The 19322-nt window shown below is 37.4% G+C and overlaps 1 protein-coding gene across 1 annotated transcript; it reads left to right on the top strand.

Moving 5' to 3' along the window:
* Positions 1-6659: 6659 nt before the first annotated feature.
* Positions 6660-18006, top strand: LOC124269030 (sorting nexin-12-like). The gene is made up of 4 exons (XM_046704056.1): positions 6660-6853; positions 10270-10365; positions 13343-13467; positions 14808-18006. The coding sequence occupies exons 1-4, from the start codon at positions 6692-6694 to the stop codon at positions 14911-14913; spliced, it is 489 nt and encodes a 162-aa protein (XP_046560012.1). The 5' UTR covers positions 6660-6691; the 3' UTR covers positions 14914-18006.
* Positions 18007-19322: the final 1316 nt, after the last annotated feature.

The raw sequence follows: 19322 nt of genomic DNA, 5'->3' as shown, positions 1-19322 counted from the left end.
AGTTTTTATAAATAACATCTTTGTTTATCACGTTTCCTGGATTCCTCTGATCATAGAACATTTTTATTGTTGTGGTAATCGTATTTGAGCAAGAACAGGAAGTTGTCACTCTTTTTGTGTTTACAAATTGCAATTTAGTAACCATGGTAACCTGAGTATGATTTTTTTCAAACTATATGCATGTAAACAATCCCCGTCTCTTAGCAAAGACAAGGCTCATTACATGTTCATTTTAGTGTGTTGAAATAGTGGTAACACTTGTGTGTATAATGATGTGTTTTTACTGTGTTCACTTAAAGCTGACTTTTATATTTATTGAAAACCAGATTGAATGTATGATCATGATGATGGAAGGATCATTGATAAATTGTGAAATGTTATGTATTGTATAGAGGTTTAGTATTTAAACCCAGATTTATCTTCAAAAAAATTAATGAAAGTGTTTTTAATAAATTGTTACTGCATGTATGAAAATTTCATTTTTATGTACAAACAAAAACTGAACAAAAATTAAGTGATAGCCATTTATTGTAGGGTATAAATGGGGTGGGGGCATGTGTGTTTAATGTCAGATGACAATTGAATCTTTTAAGAGTTAATCTTCTCTTGTGTGCTTTAGTGTTTTTCTGAACTGTCAAGTGTTTGGCTGCTAAGAATGCACATATATTATTGTATTATATTACATACATATGTTATATATTGTATTGAAATCGTTGTGTTTTAGAGATTCCTGCTACAAGGGTTGAAGAATGCCTCATCTCGAAGAAAAATACTGTGGAAGATAAATATGAAAACTTGTTATGACTGTCTATGAAAACATGTCAATAACCTATTCACAATTAATGCTGGGAATTGGTTAAATCTCATAATTGATGATTGATTCATTACAACCGATCAATCATCGAAAATAATTGGTTTTCGTCATTTATCAAATCTTCCTGACTGTGCCTTAATGCACAAAAAATATAAAAAAACCATGTAGTTCTTTGGGTTTATTTTGTACACTGCAACCAATCTTTGATTATTTCAATTAATCGGACCACCACAATTCACAATCGTAAAGAGTTACATTTAAAAGCTCCATGATGGTGTCGTAAAGTGCATATATCTAGTAGAGAAAATGAAGAATCAGTGTCTTTTCTCTCTCTCTCTCTCTCTCTCTCTCTCTCACATATCTAACGTGGCAACTGTTGAAAATATGGCAATGTTGAAACTGTTGAAAGTATGTAATACGACTCCTCTCCACGTGGAGTCGTAGTGGTTTGTAAAATCGTGCTTCCTACGACATAGTAAAATATTTTTACAAAGAATTGCTATGACTGTTTATGATAACATGTATTACAAAGTGTAGCTAGATACTGGAAACACATGGTTTTAAGAACAGTGCAAATGACACAATGCATCAAGATAAAATTCATTTGAGCTGTTTCAAACTCTGAAACGTATTTGTCCATATCATTTTCACAATGATTCTCAGCTGATGTCATGTGTATGTATTTGGTCTTAGCGGTGCTGATGTGATGGCAACTGTCTTGTCTATATGTTTTATTATACACTCAAGTATTTTCTTCACGTATTTCTGAAACAGATGGGAAACATCCAGGACCAGTGTTGAAACTGAAAGATAGTTAGACAATGAAGTGACTGAAAAGAACGTTTTTTATGTGTATGATCCCCTCTGTGTGAGGCTTCATTTCAAGTATACTCTGAACAGAAGTGTCAAATCATGTAATATATTTGGATTATGGACAACTTTCAACAATTATATGAACTATTTACTGGATTCAAGACAGAACTGCGACTTGAATATACAACAAGCAATCATTATGGTTTTTGAATATTTTAAATATTTCCTCAGATTTTTATTATCTTTAAAAATATTTTTCAAAAATCAAATGAGTGTTTTATTAATACAATTTCATTTTGAAGTTTACACAATGGTAAATAGGAATTTTGAGAAGTAGTTTTGGCCGAAAAGCGACATGATAAAAATTTTACTTTGGTTCTTGAATGCATGTTAATACACATGAACAGGATGAAGAAATTTTACTACCGATGTTTGCTCATGTGCATTTAAGCGATTCTCAATGCTGATTGGTCAATTTAATCGACATGACATCGTAGTGCTGTTAAGAGACGTGAACAACACGGTGACTAAGATGGGCCCAAGTTGGCGACGCGAAAGGAAACCGGAAACCAGCCATCAGTGCCTTCCTCTGTTGAGTAAGCTGGTTTTGCGATATGTGAGACGGGGCCCAGCTTACTCTGTAGAGTTGACGCTTTATACCTTTTCCTACATTTTTATCTTAAAATATCATTAATTGATATAAATCATTATAGTATATGTAATCCACTCGAAACTGGGCATTCTAAGATGCTTCGCTAAAAGATCAAAGGTGTTGATAGCACTTACGATGAAGTACACTTTTTGCATTACGTCACACTGAAATGGCGTCACTACGCCATTCTTGTTTGTCTCCGCTCTATCAAACGTACACTTGGTAACCGTACGTCAGTTGTCATTGTCTAGTACGTCAGTTGTCATTGTCTGTTACAGTTTCCTAATGTGCAACCAACTCGGATAGCACCCTACCTCATTGTTAATTTTCCCGTTTGGTTTATAATCAAAGTTGTAATTGAAATAATAAAGAGAAGATGCTTAACTTGAAAGCAAACTTTATTGAAACTTTGTATCATTTGTTTTATTGCTAACGTGCATCTTAACGCAAGGGGACAGACACATCACTAGAACAGCACATCAGTGAGCCTCGAAGGAGGGTTGTTAATTTTGGTCACGGACTACATAAGGCTTTCTTATCTGTTTTGTGCCTTGGATTAGTCGTCGGTAAGTGTTACATTAGGCATCTTAGAAAGGAAATACAGTTCTCTCTGCCCCCATGTATTGTGTATAAAGCGTCCCCGTGCTTTAACTATAGTAGTTAATGGGGGTACCAGTCGATTTGCCCCAGCTACAAAATGCCTCGGATTGCCAGATTGCCCCAGAGGTTAGTCAAAATGCCCCAATTTATAATGATTAAATATATGCCATAAATGCATAGTTTTTGTCAACTTAGATATTATATTTTTCATATAAAACGTATTAGGAAGTAATATTTATGATAAATGTTCAATTAATATAAACGTGAGGTGAGGTAAGGTGAAATTGGGTTTAACGTCGTGCTTGAGAATATTTTGCTCATATGACGACGTGCATGTGTGTGTATGTGTATGAGCGGCTGCTTGTACTAGCCCAGATTTAATTTGATTCTTATATATGCAAACGAATGCGAACTGAAACAAATAATTGTGAAAGTATACGTAGTTTGAAAGTATATGTTTACATGTCGTGATATTCAAGGAACACCTTTGATAGCATATATACTCATTTATTGACCATGAAGGAGGTGGTGAGGTGAAGTGGTTTTACGTCGTGCTTGTGAGAATATTTCGCTCATATGACGACGTGCATGCGTGCGTATGTGTATGTGCGGCTGCTTGTACTAGCCCAGACTGAAGCTGGTTTTATAGTGCTAGCCCACTGAGATACAATGCCGCAGTGAAGCATGGTACATTATAGTGACTCCGAGCCGACCAGTCCTTGTTGTACCCATTAATGCCGAGCGCCAGGCAGGGACCAACAAGTACCATATTTTAACGTCTTTTGGTATGACGCGATCGGGGATCGAACCCGCGACCTTCCGCTCTCATGACGGACGCTCTAACCACTACACCACGGAGGCGGTCCCTTTAATATAAAGTAAACTCATAAGAGCAAAGGGACTATTCCTGTATAGTAAACACTGTAATACCAAATATTGAGCATATTTATTGTTGCTTAGAAATAAATTAAATTTAAGTGAAGAATGATAACACACGGGCAGTGTATGAAATAAGCCAAAACTCCAGCCAGACATCAGGGCTAGTAACTTCAAAATGTTACAAGCCCCAAATGGATTTAACCAGACCAAATATGGTGAATTTACTCAGATGTATGGAACACCTAAAAGTTTTACCAGACCATCGGGCTGGCTAGCTGTAAATTTAGACCGACCGTCAGAAATCTAGACCGTTACGGGCGGTCGGGTGGGCCTTATCTCATACACTGCACACATGATTCCATGTTGATCTACATCAAGTCACATAAGTCTTTCTTAATTAATATCTAAATTTTGAAAGTTTTTCATCACAATATGTACCTTTCTTGAATGTCTTCTTCAAGTATGTCGGAGAGGTTTTGTGTGTCCTCACTGTAGAGGGTATCTTCATTGAGGACGCTGTCGATTGCAGATAAATTGACGTCAAAAGTCCCCGTCCCGACTATCTCTGTCATTATGCTTTCCACACATCCAGGAAATGATCAATGCGACTGCTTTCCCTTGGTGTTTCTTTGCAGATGGTGCATGTAAAGGGTATAAGGGAACCTGTCCTGTCCGTTTCCTCATGTCCAGACTGTCCATGTTTGTGGGGTTGTAGGAAAATCAGTCATGGGAAAAGTAATAGATTTGATAGGAAAATATGTCATAGGGAAAAAAGTCATAAACGCAAAAAAGTCCGTATTGATATTGTATTTATTCAACAAGTCATAACAATATTATCATCAGAAGCACTACATAAATATCTCTGAACTACATTGGAACCTAACTTATATTTATTTAGGTATAATATAACAAGTTTCTAAATAACTAGAGAACAGGACGTTTTATGATTTTCCCGATGATTTTTCTTCCCATGACTTTCTGTCCTATGACTTATATTCTGATCACCGTCTGAGTGTCCAGCCTTCACATTTATCATATGAGATTACCTCTTGGCCTTCACTTACTACCAATAAACATTTCCTGCAGTTGACGGTCACCTTGTCAGTTGGAAGAGGTGAATGACTTATCTTGGTCCAAAATCAATTTAGACAAGTTGAAATGCTCACACATTCACACTGCTCTAGTTGAGACTTGAGACATTTCCTCAACATACCATAGCATTGAATGTTGAGACTTGACATTTCCTCCAACTTATGTGCAGTGTGCGAAATAGCCGCTAGCCCGTGGCTAGTAAAAGTCCACTCGGGCCAGTAAATCTCCATAGTCACTGGCCCGACTGTCTAGTGAATTTTCATGGGCTCATTTATTAAATATACCACTCTCTCCGATTTGTTAAGTTATAATACACTTTTAAATCATGCAATTTATGGCTGGATAAATGATAATATTTTACCTTTGGGTAGTATTTTGCTTAGTGTCTACATTCAAATTTCGGGCTAGTGACTTATTTGTGGACTAGTAGCTTTCCATCCTCGATAATCTCCAGGGTATACGTTACGATGACTCTCCACTATACCCTGGATGCATCCACGGCTTGGCCCGATAATTTTATTACCTCCCTTGGCTGGCTTTTTATCCAATCGGGTGTCTACGCTAGGAAGTTGAGCGAACCAATCACAACTCACTTTCGCTTCTTAAATTATCTAACCGTTTAAACTTGGCAACACAGCAGAGGTAATCTGAAAGAGGTAGAAGGAGTTCTTTTATATATTTTTTCAGATCTGTCAATTTGTCTGTATTATTTCCTCAAAAATCTGAGTGTCACTGCGAACAAACCTTCGCGACGGCGACCGCTATCTTTGTTGACACTGGCAAGCTCGGATGTAACGGCAGCTTAGCTGATTGGCTACTGTGAGTATGCGGAGCCAGCAAAGGGAGGTAATATAATCATCGGGCCAAGCCGTGGATGCATCCAGGGTATAGTGGAGAGTGATCGTAACGTATACCCTGGAGATTATCGAGGAGTGTAGCTTTCAGGCATAGCTTGTCCGACTGGCTAGCAAAATCTGGAAACTATTTCGCACACTGCTTATGTGAATTAGTGAACGTGTTTGTATAGCCAGTTTATATATACTGAACATCATTGAAAACGCACCACTTATAAAAGTTCAGATATATTTTTTTAGTGGATAATAACAGATGGACGACTGGCAAAAACAACAACACAAAAAAGACGCTCATTCATTGAAATGTTCCACAATCAGCAAGGATCAAACACACGTGGGGTCAAATCGAAAAGTCAATATCGCATGTGACCGCCATTTGCATTGACACATGCAGTTCAACGTCTTCTCATTGAGTCAGTAAGTGTTCGAATAGAGTTCTTGAGGATTGCATTCCACTTCTGCAGTAGTGCAGCCTCAAGTTCCCGGATGTTTCGCATCTGTTGTCGCCGCGAAAGACTTTGACCATTTTCGTCCCATAAGTGCTCCATGGGGGGATACATCTGGCGACTGTTCTCAGCAAACAACCTCTTAGAAATATGAAAAATAACCCGCACACAAAACGGAATGGCAGCTTATTAATCTCAAATTTTGAAAGCTCTTCGCTAAGGAACTTTCTAGGACCTATCAAATGACACTCCAAAAATGCAAATTGTCCACTTCCTTGGTTTATTTAAGATCACACTTTTAAACAAACAAAATGTCACATTTCACGGTGTGTGATCAAAGTTGGAAATATACAGTGAATGCAACAAAAAAGAAGACATTTCATTGAGCAAGCCAGTGAGCTTCGAACTCGAAGTATTCATTATGAAGAAATGTAACTTATGGAGGGGGAAAATATGCGAGTTATGTCCCTTGCGCAGTTACTATTTTTGTCATTTTACCCAAGAAGCAGTGATGTCATCAGATAATGCGTAGCAGGCGAAAATGACGACCCCTCAGACTGCGACTGCACGAATTAGTTCAAAGAAACAAACCCTTGAGGATGCTTATTCTCCTCCAGCAAACTTTTTAGAAATCGATGTTTGTACTCCTCAAACCCACGGAATAGGCAAAAAGCGGTATACCGACTATGAAATGCGTTTACGGGTAAGCAATCGAGTCGACTCATTGTCATTGTGATCATGCAATGACGGAAGTATGCAAGCGAGAATTTGCTTGAAGTATAATATGTTATTATCCTTCCTAGTTGGGTTTGATATTGGTGACAGCTTACTTATTCACCGAACAATTGTAAACGTGTTTATTAGTTATTATCAGCCTTTAAAAGTATACCCAAATCTATTTCCATCGATAATAAATGTCCATGTAGTTCTGCTCCACCCCCTTTTTCTTGCCTTCTTGTCTGGCAAGAGATAACTCCACTAGTTATTGTGTCGTTGATACAGGTGCGATGATACAACTACAGGGGGCAGTTTAGACAATGTGTTTATGTTTTACATTTCATTTGTGGAAGGCCATGGTGATTGGTGTTATTTTTCGTTATTTTGCTGTGTTGATGACTGAATCATGATAGACTAAATTCAATATGTGAAATATATCCCAAGCCAAGGTATATGTACCCAAGATATACAAGTGTAATGTTTCAATGGGTGGATAGTTTGTTAGCAATTCAACTTGAGTTACAATTGGTACCCTGAACATATCCTGTCATCTGCTGTGTGTCAAATGCTATCTATCAGCACATCGACAGAATTATCTTTATGTTCATGGTGTTTTCTTATTGGGTGTGCTTTAATCAAAGCTTGACGATTAAAAGATACAATGTAATATTGGGGCAGGGATGGGTTATCTGTTATCAGATAACTTACTGAACTAAATCTATTGATATTCAAGATAGTGTCTGTGTATGGATAGAGTTATATTGGTGATTTCAGTCTCTATCTAATCTATTTCTTGACTTTTTACTAATTCACAATGACAAAAATAAAATTGTTGATATCTTGAAATAGAACAACAATAATGGAAAGACTGTTCCATATTGAACCATGTATAGTAATGGTAGAATGGGTAATGTGTTACAATAGAATAACAACCATTGAGTACAAACACAGTAAACGTGGTAACTTTTAATTCTCAGTAATCATCCAGTGGATTTCCAGTGGATATCCGGATTAGAATTTGTGCTTAAGCAAAACACGCTTGTTATAAGAGGTACCTTACATCATAAGGTGAGCTGACTTGCTGAATTAATCATCTTAACACAGTTGTGTGCATGAATGCTCTTGTCAGTCACTGGATTGTCTAGTCTAGACTCAAGTATTCACAAACTCTATCATGTAGTTCTAAGATTGCTGAGTGCAGGATTAAACAACAAATAAGCGTTAATCATATTAATGGTATTTCATCATCATTATCATCTTTCAATTTTTCTGGGGGTTTATAGTCATGTTCTTAACCGTGTGTCAGAAATCTGTGAATTTTTAGAAAACAAAAATTTGAAATAAATAACAATTTTTAACAAAATAACAAAATATTTTCTCAAGATCTCAAAAGACCTTGTACATCTAGACACCAGAGCCCTATTGGTGTATCTAATATTCTCTGTGATGCTTAATATACTTATTGTCTGTCAGGTATGGTTTGTGATAATTAACACTACATAACAGTTTGGAAATTACTGAAAGACACTGAACTATCACTATGCTATCACTATGCTATCAAACAAGTTAAAGATGATTTATGTCAGTCGTGATACTGATCATGTTGATGCAATAATCTTCATTCATGTGATACACAATTACAACTGACATCTTCGTAGATGACTTCAAACCTTTATGGATAACTTCTTATTTGTGCTTAAGAATGATTCATGGCTATTGCTTGTCCAATCATCAAACTCGTGAAGATCCAGGTTAGAATTGGTCTTCATCAACCCATGCATGTCGTAAGAGGCAACTAATAGGATCGGGTGGTCAGGCTCTCTGACTTGGTTGACACACATCATCATATCCCATTTGCGTAGATCGATGCTTGTGCTGTTGATCACTGGATTGTCTGGTCCAGACTCAAATATTAGAAAGTCGCCATATAGCATGATGCAGCGTTAAACAACAAACCTAATAACCCTTCATCAACAATAAAGTTTTTGTCCTTCAAAATTTCATGTATTCATGTTAGCAGTCTCCTAATGTCAATCTAATACTTGATCAATAAAGATGTTGATGTCCATGTTCAACATCTGTGTTTACTATAAACATGGTAGAAAGTTAAAAACAAGTAGCTGAAATTATCCTAGCGAGCAGTAGGGCTGCGCAATATAACCGGTTTACCAGTATTTACCGGTTCAGACCTGAAAACGATACGTATTGCGATACGCTGATCGAAAACCGGTATTTTGACTTGCATTCGGAAAACTTCGTGACACTCGAAAATTTTCGGAAATGTCCTTGTTTCATTTGTGCCAAATATTATTCACATTTTTATTTTATCATGATTAAAAGTTGTTATTAAAGCTTAATCAAGCATAGTGATTTTGTTGTGTTTTTGCTCTATAAATCAAGAATTAACTTGATTATAAGTAGTTTTTGTTTAAAAATACTTCGTGCAATATATTGCAATACATATCGCAATACATGCTTTCGCATCGCAATATGAAAATTCTCTGCAATACCCACCCCTAGCGAGCAGGGTGAATGTTTTCCTCCCAGTTTGGTGTTACCTAGCCTGACTAGTTGTCATGGTCCTACACCACGTACACATGAATGCCATGACCATCACAGCCATTGAGTTATGTTGTTATGCAAGTTGTCCATAAGCTGGTGGTCATTGCCACAGGGGACAGCTTCAACATGTGAGAGTGAGATATGTTAAAAATGTGCTTAGATGGATTGTTTCATTGTGTGTGTTCGGGCAGTTTTTCAGTTGCATTTTATGATGAGATCTGCTTCTGAGAACATTAATCTAATCATGCATCCTCAAAAGTCAAACACAGCATATTTTCAATGGAAAGGAATAAACAGGTGAAACATTTGACACTTTCTGTATTGCTGGAAGTACTCCTATATAACCTCTCATCTGTTTAACATTCAAGAAATTTGAACTTTTCCTTTATTCAGTTTTCAAAGGGAATTTTGTATATATAAGGGTAGTGGAGGTAGTCTAGTGGTTAAAAAACCTGGTTTGATTCCCCACATGGGTACAATGTGTGAAGCCCATTTCTGGTGTCCCCTGCCGTGATATTGCTGGAATATTGCTAAACTGAACTCACTCACATTTACGAAACATGACCTTACTCAAAGGATTCCTTAAATGAGGATCTAAGTCTGTGCCAAAAACTGTGCATTGACAAGTTCATACTTGGACCTGCCATCATGTTAAGTACATTTTAGAGTTATTACATTGTCAATGTAGCAGAGCTTACTAGACTATCATATATGATGGTCTTATCATGTATAAACAGCAACACTGTAGCAGATCTTATCCACAGACTCCTGAAAAGAATTCTAACTCTGACTTTTGACTTGTTCAGTGAAGTTTTGATAAATATCTTCTTGCTTTTTCAGACAAATCTACCAGTATTTAAGTTAAAAGAATCCAGTGTTCGGCGTCGGTACAGTGATTTTGAGTGGTTGAGAAATGAGCTGGAGCGTGATAGTAAGGTAAGTTCAGGCCTGAAATCATTCTACTATAGTGTGCCGCAAACCACATTGTGTGACCTTGATCAGAAAGATGGAACTGACATAGACACTATGTACCTTACATAGTGTTTGATGGGATTGAATTGTCCTGAATGTTTGTTGTTTAAGGTCTGGGGTCTCTTCCCACAGATTGCTGCAATTTGTGAAGGCCTTGTGTCCTACCTCAGTTTAGCTGGATGAACTATTTTCTCTTACAAGTCCTACCTGACATACCTATTTTCAATGGCGATTCATGACGTCAGGAACCAAAGGGGTCATACATCTGCCAGTCGCCCAAGGTGCCACAGTTTGATGTGCAAAACTGTGTTAGGAGTGGGGTAGCCTAGTGGTTAGACTAACAACTAGTCTCTGAAATGATCATATTTTACAGAAAAAAAAGTCCATGGTAAACAATATAAACTATTATAAAAAGGAGCCCTGAGACTTCTTCATGAAACTGTCGAAATCTAGCCTTGCCACATTTTCCAGACTTTATGGGTTTTCTTGGATATATTTGCTTCAGGGTCTGTATGACCGACCACTGCCATATAACTGGAATATTGCTGAGTGCTGCGTTTAACAACAACCAAACCAAAACCTAGTGGTTAAAGCGTTCGCTCATCACAACAAATACCCAGATTTGATTCCCCACATGAGTACAATATGTGAAGCCCATGTCTGGTGTCCCCTGCCATGATATTGCTGGAATATTGCTAAAAGCGGCATAAACCCATACTCGCTCACTCACTCATGTTAGGAATCTGATTGTCTCTTGGATCCGAGATAATGTCTTTGTCTTTCATCACAATACCCATGCTGGTATGTTTCCTATCAAGCTGACTGGGAAGTACTACATGTATATACCCCTCATCTGTCCTATGGCTGATCCCATGAAGGTCCGGGTTAGAATATTGATCTTCAGTAACCCATGCTTGTCGTAAGAGGCGACTTACGGGATCGGGTGATCAGGCTCACTGACTTGGTTGACACATGTCATCGGTTCTCAAGTGTGCAGATCGATGCTCATGCTGTTGTTCACTGGATTGTCTTGTCCAGATTCGATTATTTACAGACCGCCGCCATATAGCTGGAATATTGCTGAGTGTGGCGTAAAACTGAACTCACTCACTCACTCCTATAACTGAAATACTGTCAGGAGAGCCACATGTCTCAGAAATCTAATCCTGTTGCTGTGTGACACAATGGCAGCATTGCATATCTGTTGTTTAAAATATTTATATCAGTTCCCAGTGAAGGGTATTGACCTTTTGTTGGATTGTATGCAATAATGAGTAATGTATTGCAATATGTACCACAATATGTTACAAGCATTCTTTCATATGTAATTTGATATAAACCTGAATCAATAATAATAAATAATTAGTAATAGTCCATTTATCATGTGCATTGCTCCATGCACAATGCATGCTCAAAGCTCCCAAACAATCTGATTATTATTACCCCGGATAACCCAAGCTGCATGTTAGGCACTAGAGAGTTATAGACACATGACTTAATCCCACTGGGTACCCATTTTCTGCTGGGTGAACAGAGGCAATTTTGAACAAACTCACTTGCCTAAGGTGAGACCACATGTATCACATGTGCTTCGTTGTGGGGCAGGACTGAAGTCCTAGAAACTTCTACGAGTCAAGGTGCCGACCAAGGTCACCCAACCAAGGACTCTCAGCACCCAACGTTGCTTAACTTCACCCATCTTGTGACAGGAGCTCTATGCACAGGACCACATGCTACTACTTCTACCATTTGTAAAACATTCCAATGGTCACAAAGTGTGTGTAATAGACACAAATACAGGAAGCTGGAGCCAAAGTTTCAATTTTTAATCAGGGGCAGTGGACTAGCTTAGTGGTTAAAGTGTTCACTCATCTCGCTGAAGACCCAGGTTCGATTCCCTACATGGGTACAATGTGTGAAGCCCATTTCTGAGGTTACCCACCATGATATTGCTGAAACATTGCTGAAAGCAGCATAAAACGAAACTCACTCACTTTGTAGATCAAGGAATCAAGTTAATAATTTCTGAATTTTTCAATTCCTTTCAACTTGTCACATGTGTAACCTATATGCCTAGTTTTGTGAAATGAAGCCTATGTTTGCAAATTTTATTTTGATACATACTCGTTAGCATTTCCCATCATGGTATATCAGTACTAGGGGTATACCACAATATTAGTAGAACCGCGGTATTTTGTCTTCGGTTCGGTATATCGTAATGCAATAAAAAAGTTCGGTGTTTTCGTACTATCATGTTATTAATTTTTTAAACCTATTCTAAAATGTCTAGAAATCGAATCATTTTGTCAGAATCTATGCATTTCTTTGCTCGACGACCGCTATTTTCCTGGAAGTAAGTTATCATATACCGAACTGAACCGAAGGCCTTGTACCGCAATACAACCGTGCCGTGGTAATCAGTACTATGAATAAGCGAAGCATGTTATGATGTTTTTGATACAAGCCATATAAATTGATGCAGTATATTTACTGATGAATATTTATTCAGACAGTATTTACATGTTGCTGGTACTCTGTTGTTTAAGATCTGTAAGAATTGAATAAACCTGAAATAACTTTCATGAATTTGGAACTTACTCCTTTTTGGTGTAACTGGCATAAGTACACACCAGCTAATCACCATCAAGTACTATTTCTGTCCAGCACTGGACACCCAAATTTAGAAAATGAAGTCCAACATCTCTGGCGAGTCAGGGGCGGTGGGATAGCCTAGTGGTTAAAGCGTTCGCTCGTCAAGCCGAAAACCCGGGTTTGATTCCCCACATGGGTACAATGTGTGAAGCCCATTTCTGGTGTCCCCGCCATGACATTGTTGGAATATTGCTAAAAGCGGCATAGAAACAAACTCACTTTGGCGAGTCATCCTGACATACATTTTAAAATCTGGGTGATGTTACCTGTGTTTTTGTACTCTTTGTAGATTGTGGTTCCTCCTCTACCAGGCAAGGCTCTAAAGAGGCAGCTACCTTTCCTCGGGGATGATGGCATATTTGAGGAGGACTTCATTGAAGAAAGACGGAAAGGACTTGAGATATTTGTCAACAAGTAATGGACTTTAAATTGTTTTGTGCAACTCATGTCTTACATTCACAGGGCGGTGGGGTAGCCTGGTAGTTAAAGCACCTGCTCATCACGCCAAAGACCCGTGTTCAATTCCCCAAATGGGTACAATATGTGAAGCCCATTTCTGTTGTCCCCTTCGGTGATATTGTTGGAATATTGCTAAAAGAGGTGTAAAACCATATTCCCTCACTCTTACATTCACTACAGACAATGATCATTTCAAACGTTTGTCTGGTTTGTGAAGTGATGCTAAGAATGCACACTCATGTGATTCAAAACCCACCTCTGTGTTCCGAAGGGGTTGGCAGGTTTATCTCTGCTCTGACTCCCCATGTGAACCAGATGAACCAGATAGTCAAGCATGGTGAGTTGGCAGATGGCATGTCAAGGTACCCCAAAGGTAAAGAACTTTGCTCACAATATCAATCACTGGTTCAGTCTGGCCCAGACTCCACATTCAGGCCGCCCTCATATAGCTGTCATTTTATGTAACAAATACATATATTTATATTATGAAATATTTCAGAAATAATAGAGATTATGTTTTCATTGGTCTGCCAATGGATGGGATAGTCATATGGTTGAAGATGGTATATGAGTGGAATAGTAATATAAAACCAGCGTAGCTCTTGATTGGTTTAGGAGCAGTGGGGTAGTCTTGTGGTTAAGTGTTTGCTCGTCATGCAGAAGATCCGGGTTCGATTCTCCACATGGGTACAAAATGTGATACCCATTCCTGGTGTTCCCCCCTCCTCTCTGATATTGCTTTGCTTTACTATTGCTGAAAGTGACATAAAACTAAACTCACTCACTTGATTGGTACAAGAAGACAGATGCACCTGTATCTTATAGACATGTGCACAGTGTATGAAATAGGCCAAAAGCCCAGCCCGACATTAGGGCTGGTAACTTCAAAATGTTACCTGCCCAAAATGGATTTAACCAGAGCAGAAAATCCAAAAAAACAAACTCAATGGTTAGTTATTGTTTAGGTGCTGTTTTAGTGATAATATATGTCAATGCGGTGCTTTGAGATAGTTCAATGTTCAAACAGTAATTGTCAAGTCTAAATGCAATTCTCAATTTGAAAAATAGATTTTAAGATATGGTGAATTTACTCTGTTGTATGGAACATGTTATCTTACATTTTTACCAGACCATTGAGCTGGCTAGCTGTAAATTTAGACCACCCGTCAGAAATCTAGCCTGTCACGGTGCTTGGATGGGCCTAATTTCATACACTGATGTGCAGTACACTTGAATGCAATGTTTACCTCATCACCTCATTATACTCATCTGTGACTTTTCTGTTACCATTGCAGAGTGGCCGGGCACCCGCTAGCTCAGAATGAGAAGTGCCTACACATGTTTCTTCAAGAGCCAGTCATAGATAAAAACTATATCCCAGGCAAGATCCGACCAACATAGAGTCTGATGGCTCCTGCATATTTGGTGTGTCACATCCATCAGACTTTGCACGACTTAACAGTATGCGTCAGAAGCGAAGACAACATCAGGATTGTTGAGGGCGCGTGTTTCTGATTTACAAATGTCAAGACCAAATCATTACGGAATAGTTCATCTTTCCTATCATTTGCTTGGTCAAAAAAAAAATAGCTTTCAATATTTGTCAACATGGATTTGATGGAAATGTACTCCAGTTAGTGATGTGTCTTGGCATTATTGTTTTTAATAAAATTAATGGAGAGTAATGCGGTTGTATGACTTGAAAGTCTATGAAATGAAAGGTGTGACTGATTTGAATATTTTTGTACATCAAAGGTATGCCTCCCCTTTAAGAAATCTTGTTAAGTACTTCATAGCAGAGATGAATGTGAACTTTGTTAATCACACTGACAAACACGATTTATTTATTAAGAAATGGCAAGTCATTATTGTTTTTGTGTTGGTTATCAATGGTTATGATAGAAAATGTAAACATATTTCCTTTGGCTGTACCGCAGGTGAAACAACACAAGTAAGGCTCTGTCAAAACGGGTTTCTGGATAGCTATTTTTTTTTAATCTGAACTGTGGATTAAGATTGTAAAAATGAGGACTTTATATAATTTCTCTAGTATTGTTTTGGACATCAAATCCAGATTAAGTGCTCAAACGGGATGAAATTGTTGTATGTAGTATGTTCATGGTACTCAGAATTTCATGAATTAAAGGTCATTTCACTGTCAGAAGTTGTAAGTAAACACCATTTTATTGCAATATACAGACTTCCTGTTAAACATTCAACATTTCATTGGTGGTGTTTATTGTCTTTATACCATTCATATGGAGTAGGTGTAGTTTTTGTTTTGCCTTCTATTTCATGACATTGTTAGAAAATATAAACTTACAAGTTAAACAATTGGTTGTGACAAGAATGTCCAAAGAGACACCAGTCTAACATGCATTATAGATTCTTTAGAAGGGAAAATCTTATCGTAAAAAATTAAGAATTCAAAACATATTTTGCAAACCTGTGAGGTTGTTATGCATGTATATGTTATAAAGGGAGGTCGGGTGGCCTAGTGGTTAAGGTGCTCAATTGTCACACCAAACAGTGGGGTTTGAGTCCCCACATGGGTACAATGTGTGAAGCCTATTTCTGGTGTCCCCACCGTGATATTGATGGAATATTGCTATTAGTGGCGTCAAACTAAAAGTAATCATGTTTTAAAAGAATATTACCAATTTCATATAAAGAAATCATTTGATTTTTTTTATGGATTGAAATATATTAACTATGGATATGTTAATGTAGTGTAGACTCAATTCTAATGTGAGAATTTATAGTTGTACTAAAATCCCAGCTTTATTGTATTATACCTTTCTCTGCAGCTTTATTAACTTTGTACATATGACGGAAAGCCATGAGAGAGGTTACTTATCTGTACAAACTGAGATACTAGAATCAGTTTGAGATGTGAACTGAGAGTCAGAATTATTGAAATAATCTTTGAAGGTTGAAAATTTAGTAGCACAGCTTTCTTCATATTTGTTGTCACTGGTTAATCAGAAAGTCTCATCAGATGAGTGTCTGTAATCTCTGATTTCATTAATCACATCAGTACAAGCCTTTAATGTATTTTTGTTTTGAATTTAGAAGCAGCCATCAAAGTTAATTAAGCTAGTTTCTGTATGTATATTGGAACAAAATGAAAGCTGCATACACTTTGGAACTGTTTTTGTAACCTTTTTCTTAGCGTAGATAACTGAAGCTGAAATTTGTCAATGGTTTGATATCATGTCAGAACATAAAATAATCATGTTGGTGGGTGTAAAGAAGTACCAACATTGTTGAAGTGCCACCTTAGACTGAACTTAAGCAAGCATTTGGTGATATGTATTACTTAAAATTAAACACATTATCGTCTCAGGGGACAACCCTGTATGAGATTACCATATGTATACTATGCTAAAACCATTTTCCTTCTGTTCGGAATGGGGGCGGTGGGGTAGCCTAGTGGTTAAAGCCTTTGCTCGTCACGCCAAAGACCCGGGTTCGATTCCCCACATGGGTAGAACATGTGAAGCCCATTTCTAGTGTCCCCGCACCATGATATTGCTGGAATATTGCTAAGAGCGGCGTAAAACCAAACTCACTCACTCACTGTTGTGAATGCTTTCCAGGATTTCTCCCAGAGGGTATTAATGACCTATGTTACTCAACTTTCATATAAAAGAAGATATACTTGATATACACCCGATTGGCTTAGTTACCAGTAATCAAAAGGTTAACCATTTGGGCGAGTTTGAGATTGCACTCCTTTCATATGTATTGGACAAATGTAGATATATGTGTAATGTATGCTGGTAACCATGGATACCAACCCAGTTAACATCTTGATGGTGATTGGTTGATGTACATAACTTTGATAGGCTACCAGCAACTTTATGTAATTGTAAACTGTATATGTATTCATTGTTTTACCCTAACATGGCTTTGTCTCATCACTATCAAATTTCATTTGATTATTTAATAAGATGTCAAAATAGACATGATGTAAGAAATTTAACAGAAGGAATTTGCCATATCTTTTGAAGGGGCATGTGATACTTCTTTAAAAATCTGAAGATGTTAAAAGCTTCTTTTTAAAAAATTATGAAATTTATTTTTGGTTTTATCAAATTCAAACTAATTGTATTTTTCAGCTTGATATTGGTATTAGAGACACCATTTATATTAAGTGTTGATTTTTTAAACTGGTGAGGTAAAGCCATGTGATGCTTTGTAGAAACAGCAGCTGTTTTCTATTCAGTACCGCAGTAAACTGTCAGATAATTAAGTCTGGTTATATTTTATTTTCAGTGTTTTCATTAAATTTTAATTGTTTCTTATAGCAGAAGAAATTCCTTTGGAACTGATCAACATAGAATTTAAGTACCGGTTTGTAAATGTGTGTATTTTTGCATTTCAGCATGTTCATATTTGTTGGCAAAAATCCTCCACAGTACAAAGGAGCTGTATTAGCACAAGTAACACTCCTGTCATGTCTTAAATGTGCTGAATAAATCATACCATGTACACCTGAGTTCTGTGCTGTGATTCAGCTGGATGTTAACAAAGGACAAGTTTAGAAGGTGATGTCTGGAAAATAGATAACTGGTATCTGGATGGTGGAGTAGCCTAGTTTTTAAAACCGTGAAGATCCGGGTTAAGATTGGTCTTCAGCAGCTCATGCTTGTCATATGAGGCGACTAACAGGATCGGGTGGTTAGGCTTGCTGACTTGGTTGACACATGTCATTGTATCCCATTTGCGTAGATCGATGCTCATGCTGTTGATCACTGGATTGTCTAGTCCAGACTGGATTATACAGACCACTGCCATATGGCTGGAATATTGCTGAGTCCGGCGTTAAACAACAACCAAACCAAAACCTAGTGGTTAAAGCGTTCACTCATCACGCCAAAGTACCAGTTTCGATTCCCCACAGGGTACAATGTGTGAAGCCCATTTCTGGTGTCCCTCGCCATGATATTACTGGAATATTGCTAAAAGCATTGTTGCACTAAACTAACTCGCTAGCGGTAACTGTTATGAGACTTTCACCCATTCTAAGAGTTAGTTGCAAAAACATTTACATTGTCACAGATTCCTTCAGAATGAAAAATACCCAAATCATAGTTCAAGGGTATAATTGCTTTCAATAAACCTTCCAGAAGTTGTGTCTTATAACCGACACCAATGATGGTTAATGATAAATGTGATAAGTGTTTCTTGGATTTCAACTCATTTTACCAAGATTAGAGATGCAAATTATAAATAGAACATTATAATGAATATCATCATTTAAACTCTTTAAACTGTAAAAAATCCCAAATACTGACAGACCTGTTAAAACCCAAGCCTTATACTATAGGAATTATAAATTCAATCAACCATTAAATCTTTGAATGCTCCTTTAGTTTTCAAAATTAATGAGTTACCGTATACTCTTCTCACACGATCCTTGGTCTTAACAGATGAATACTGCTTTCATATAGGACTATTCCGATTCTTATCATTGTGAATGTGACCCAACTGTTATCTTCTATTATATTTTTTGTCAGACATTAGTTGTGATTGATCATCAGCATGTAGGGGTAATAGTGGTCTGCAGTTTGCAGAACTGCTTTCCTTCTGACTGCCAGAATCTGCAAATCATTGTTTGAATCCAGACTGTTGATTATGATCCTTCGATTGTCAGCATTGTACCCATATTTATGGGTTAAACTAATTCCTAACAAATTCCACACCCACTACCTCACTACTAGGCTTAATTAATGGAATCAGGTTGTCAGATTCAAGTAGGTTACCTACAGATCATGTAGCTGGAAATGTCTGAGTGTGGTGTTAAA

Source organism: Haliotis rubra, unplaced genomic scaffold, assembly GCF_003918875.1.
Source record: "Haliotis rubra isolate DU_JTF1 unplaced genomic scaffold, ASM391887v1 Scf1413, whole genome shotgun sequence".
Lineage (NCBI taxonomy): Eukaryota > Metazoa > Mollusca > Gastropoda > Lepetellida > Haliotidae > Haliotis > Haliotis rubra.
Note: the sequence above shows the minus strand (reverse complement) of the source record. Positions and strands in the feature narration are given on the sequence as shown.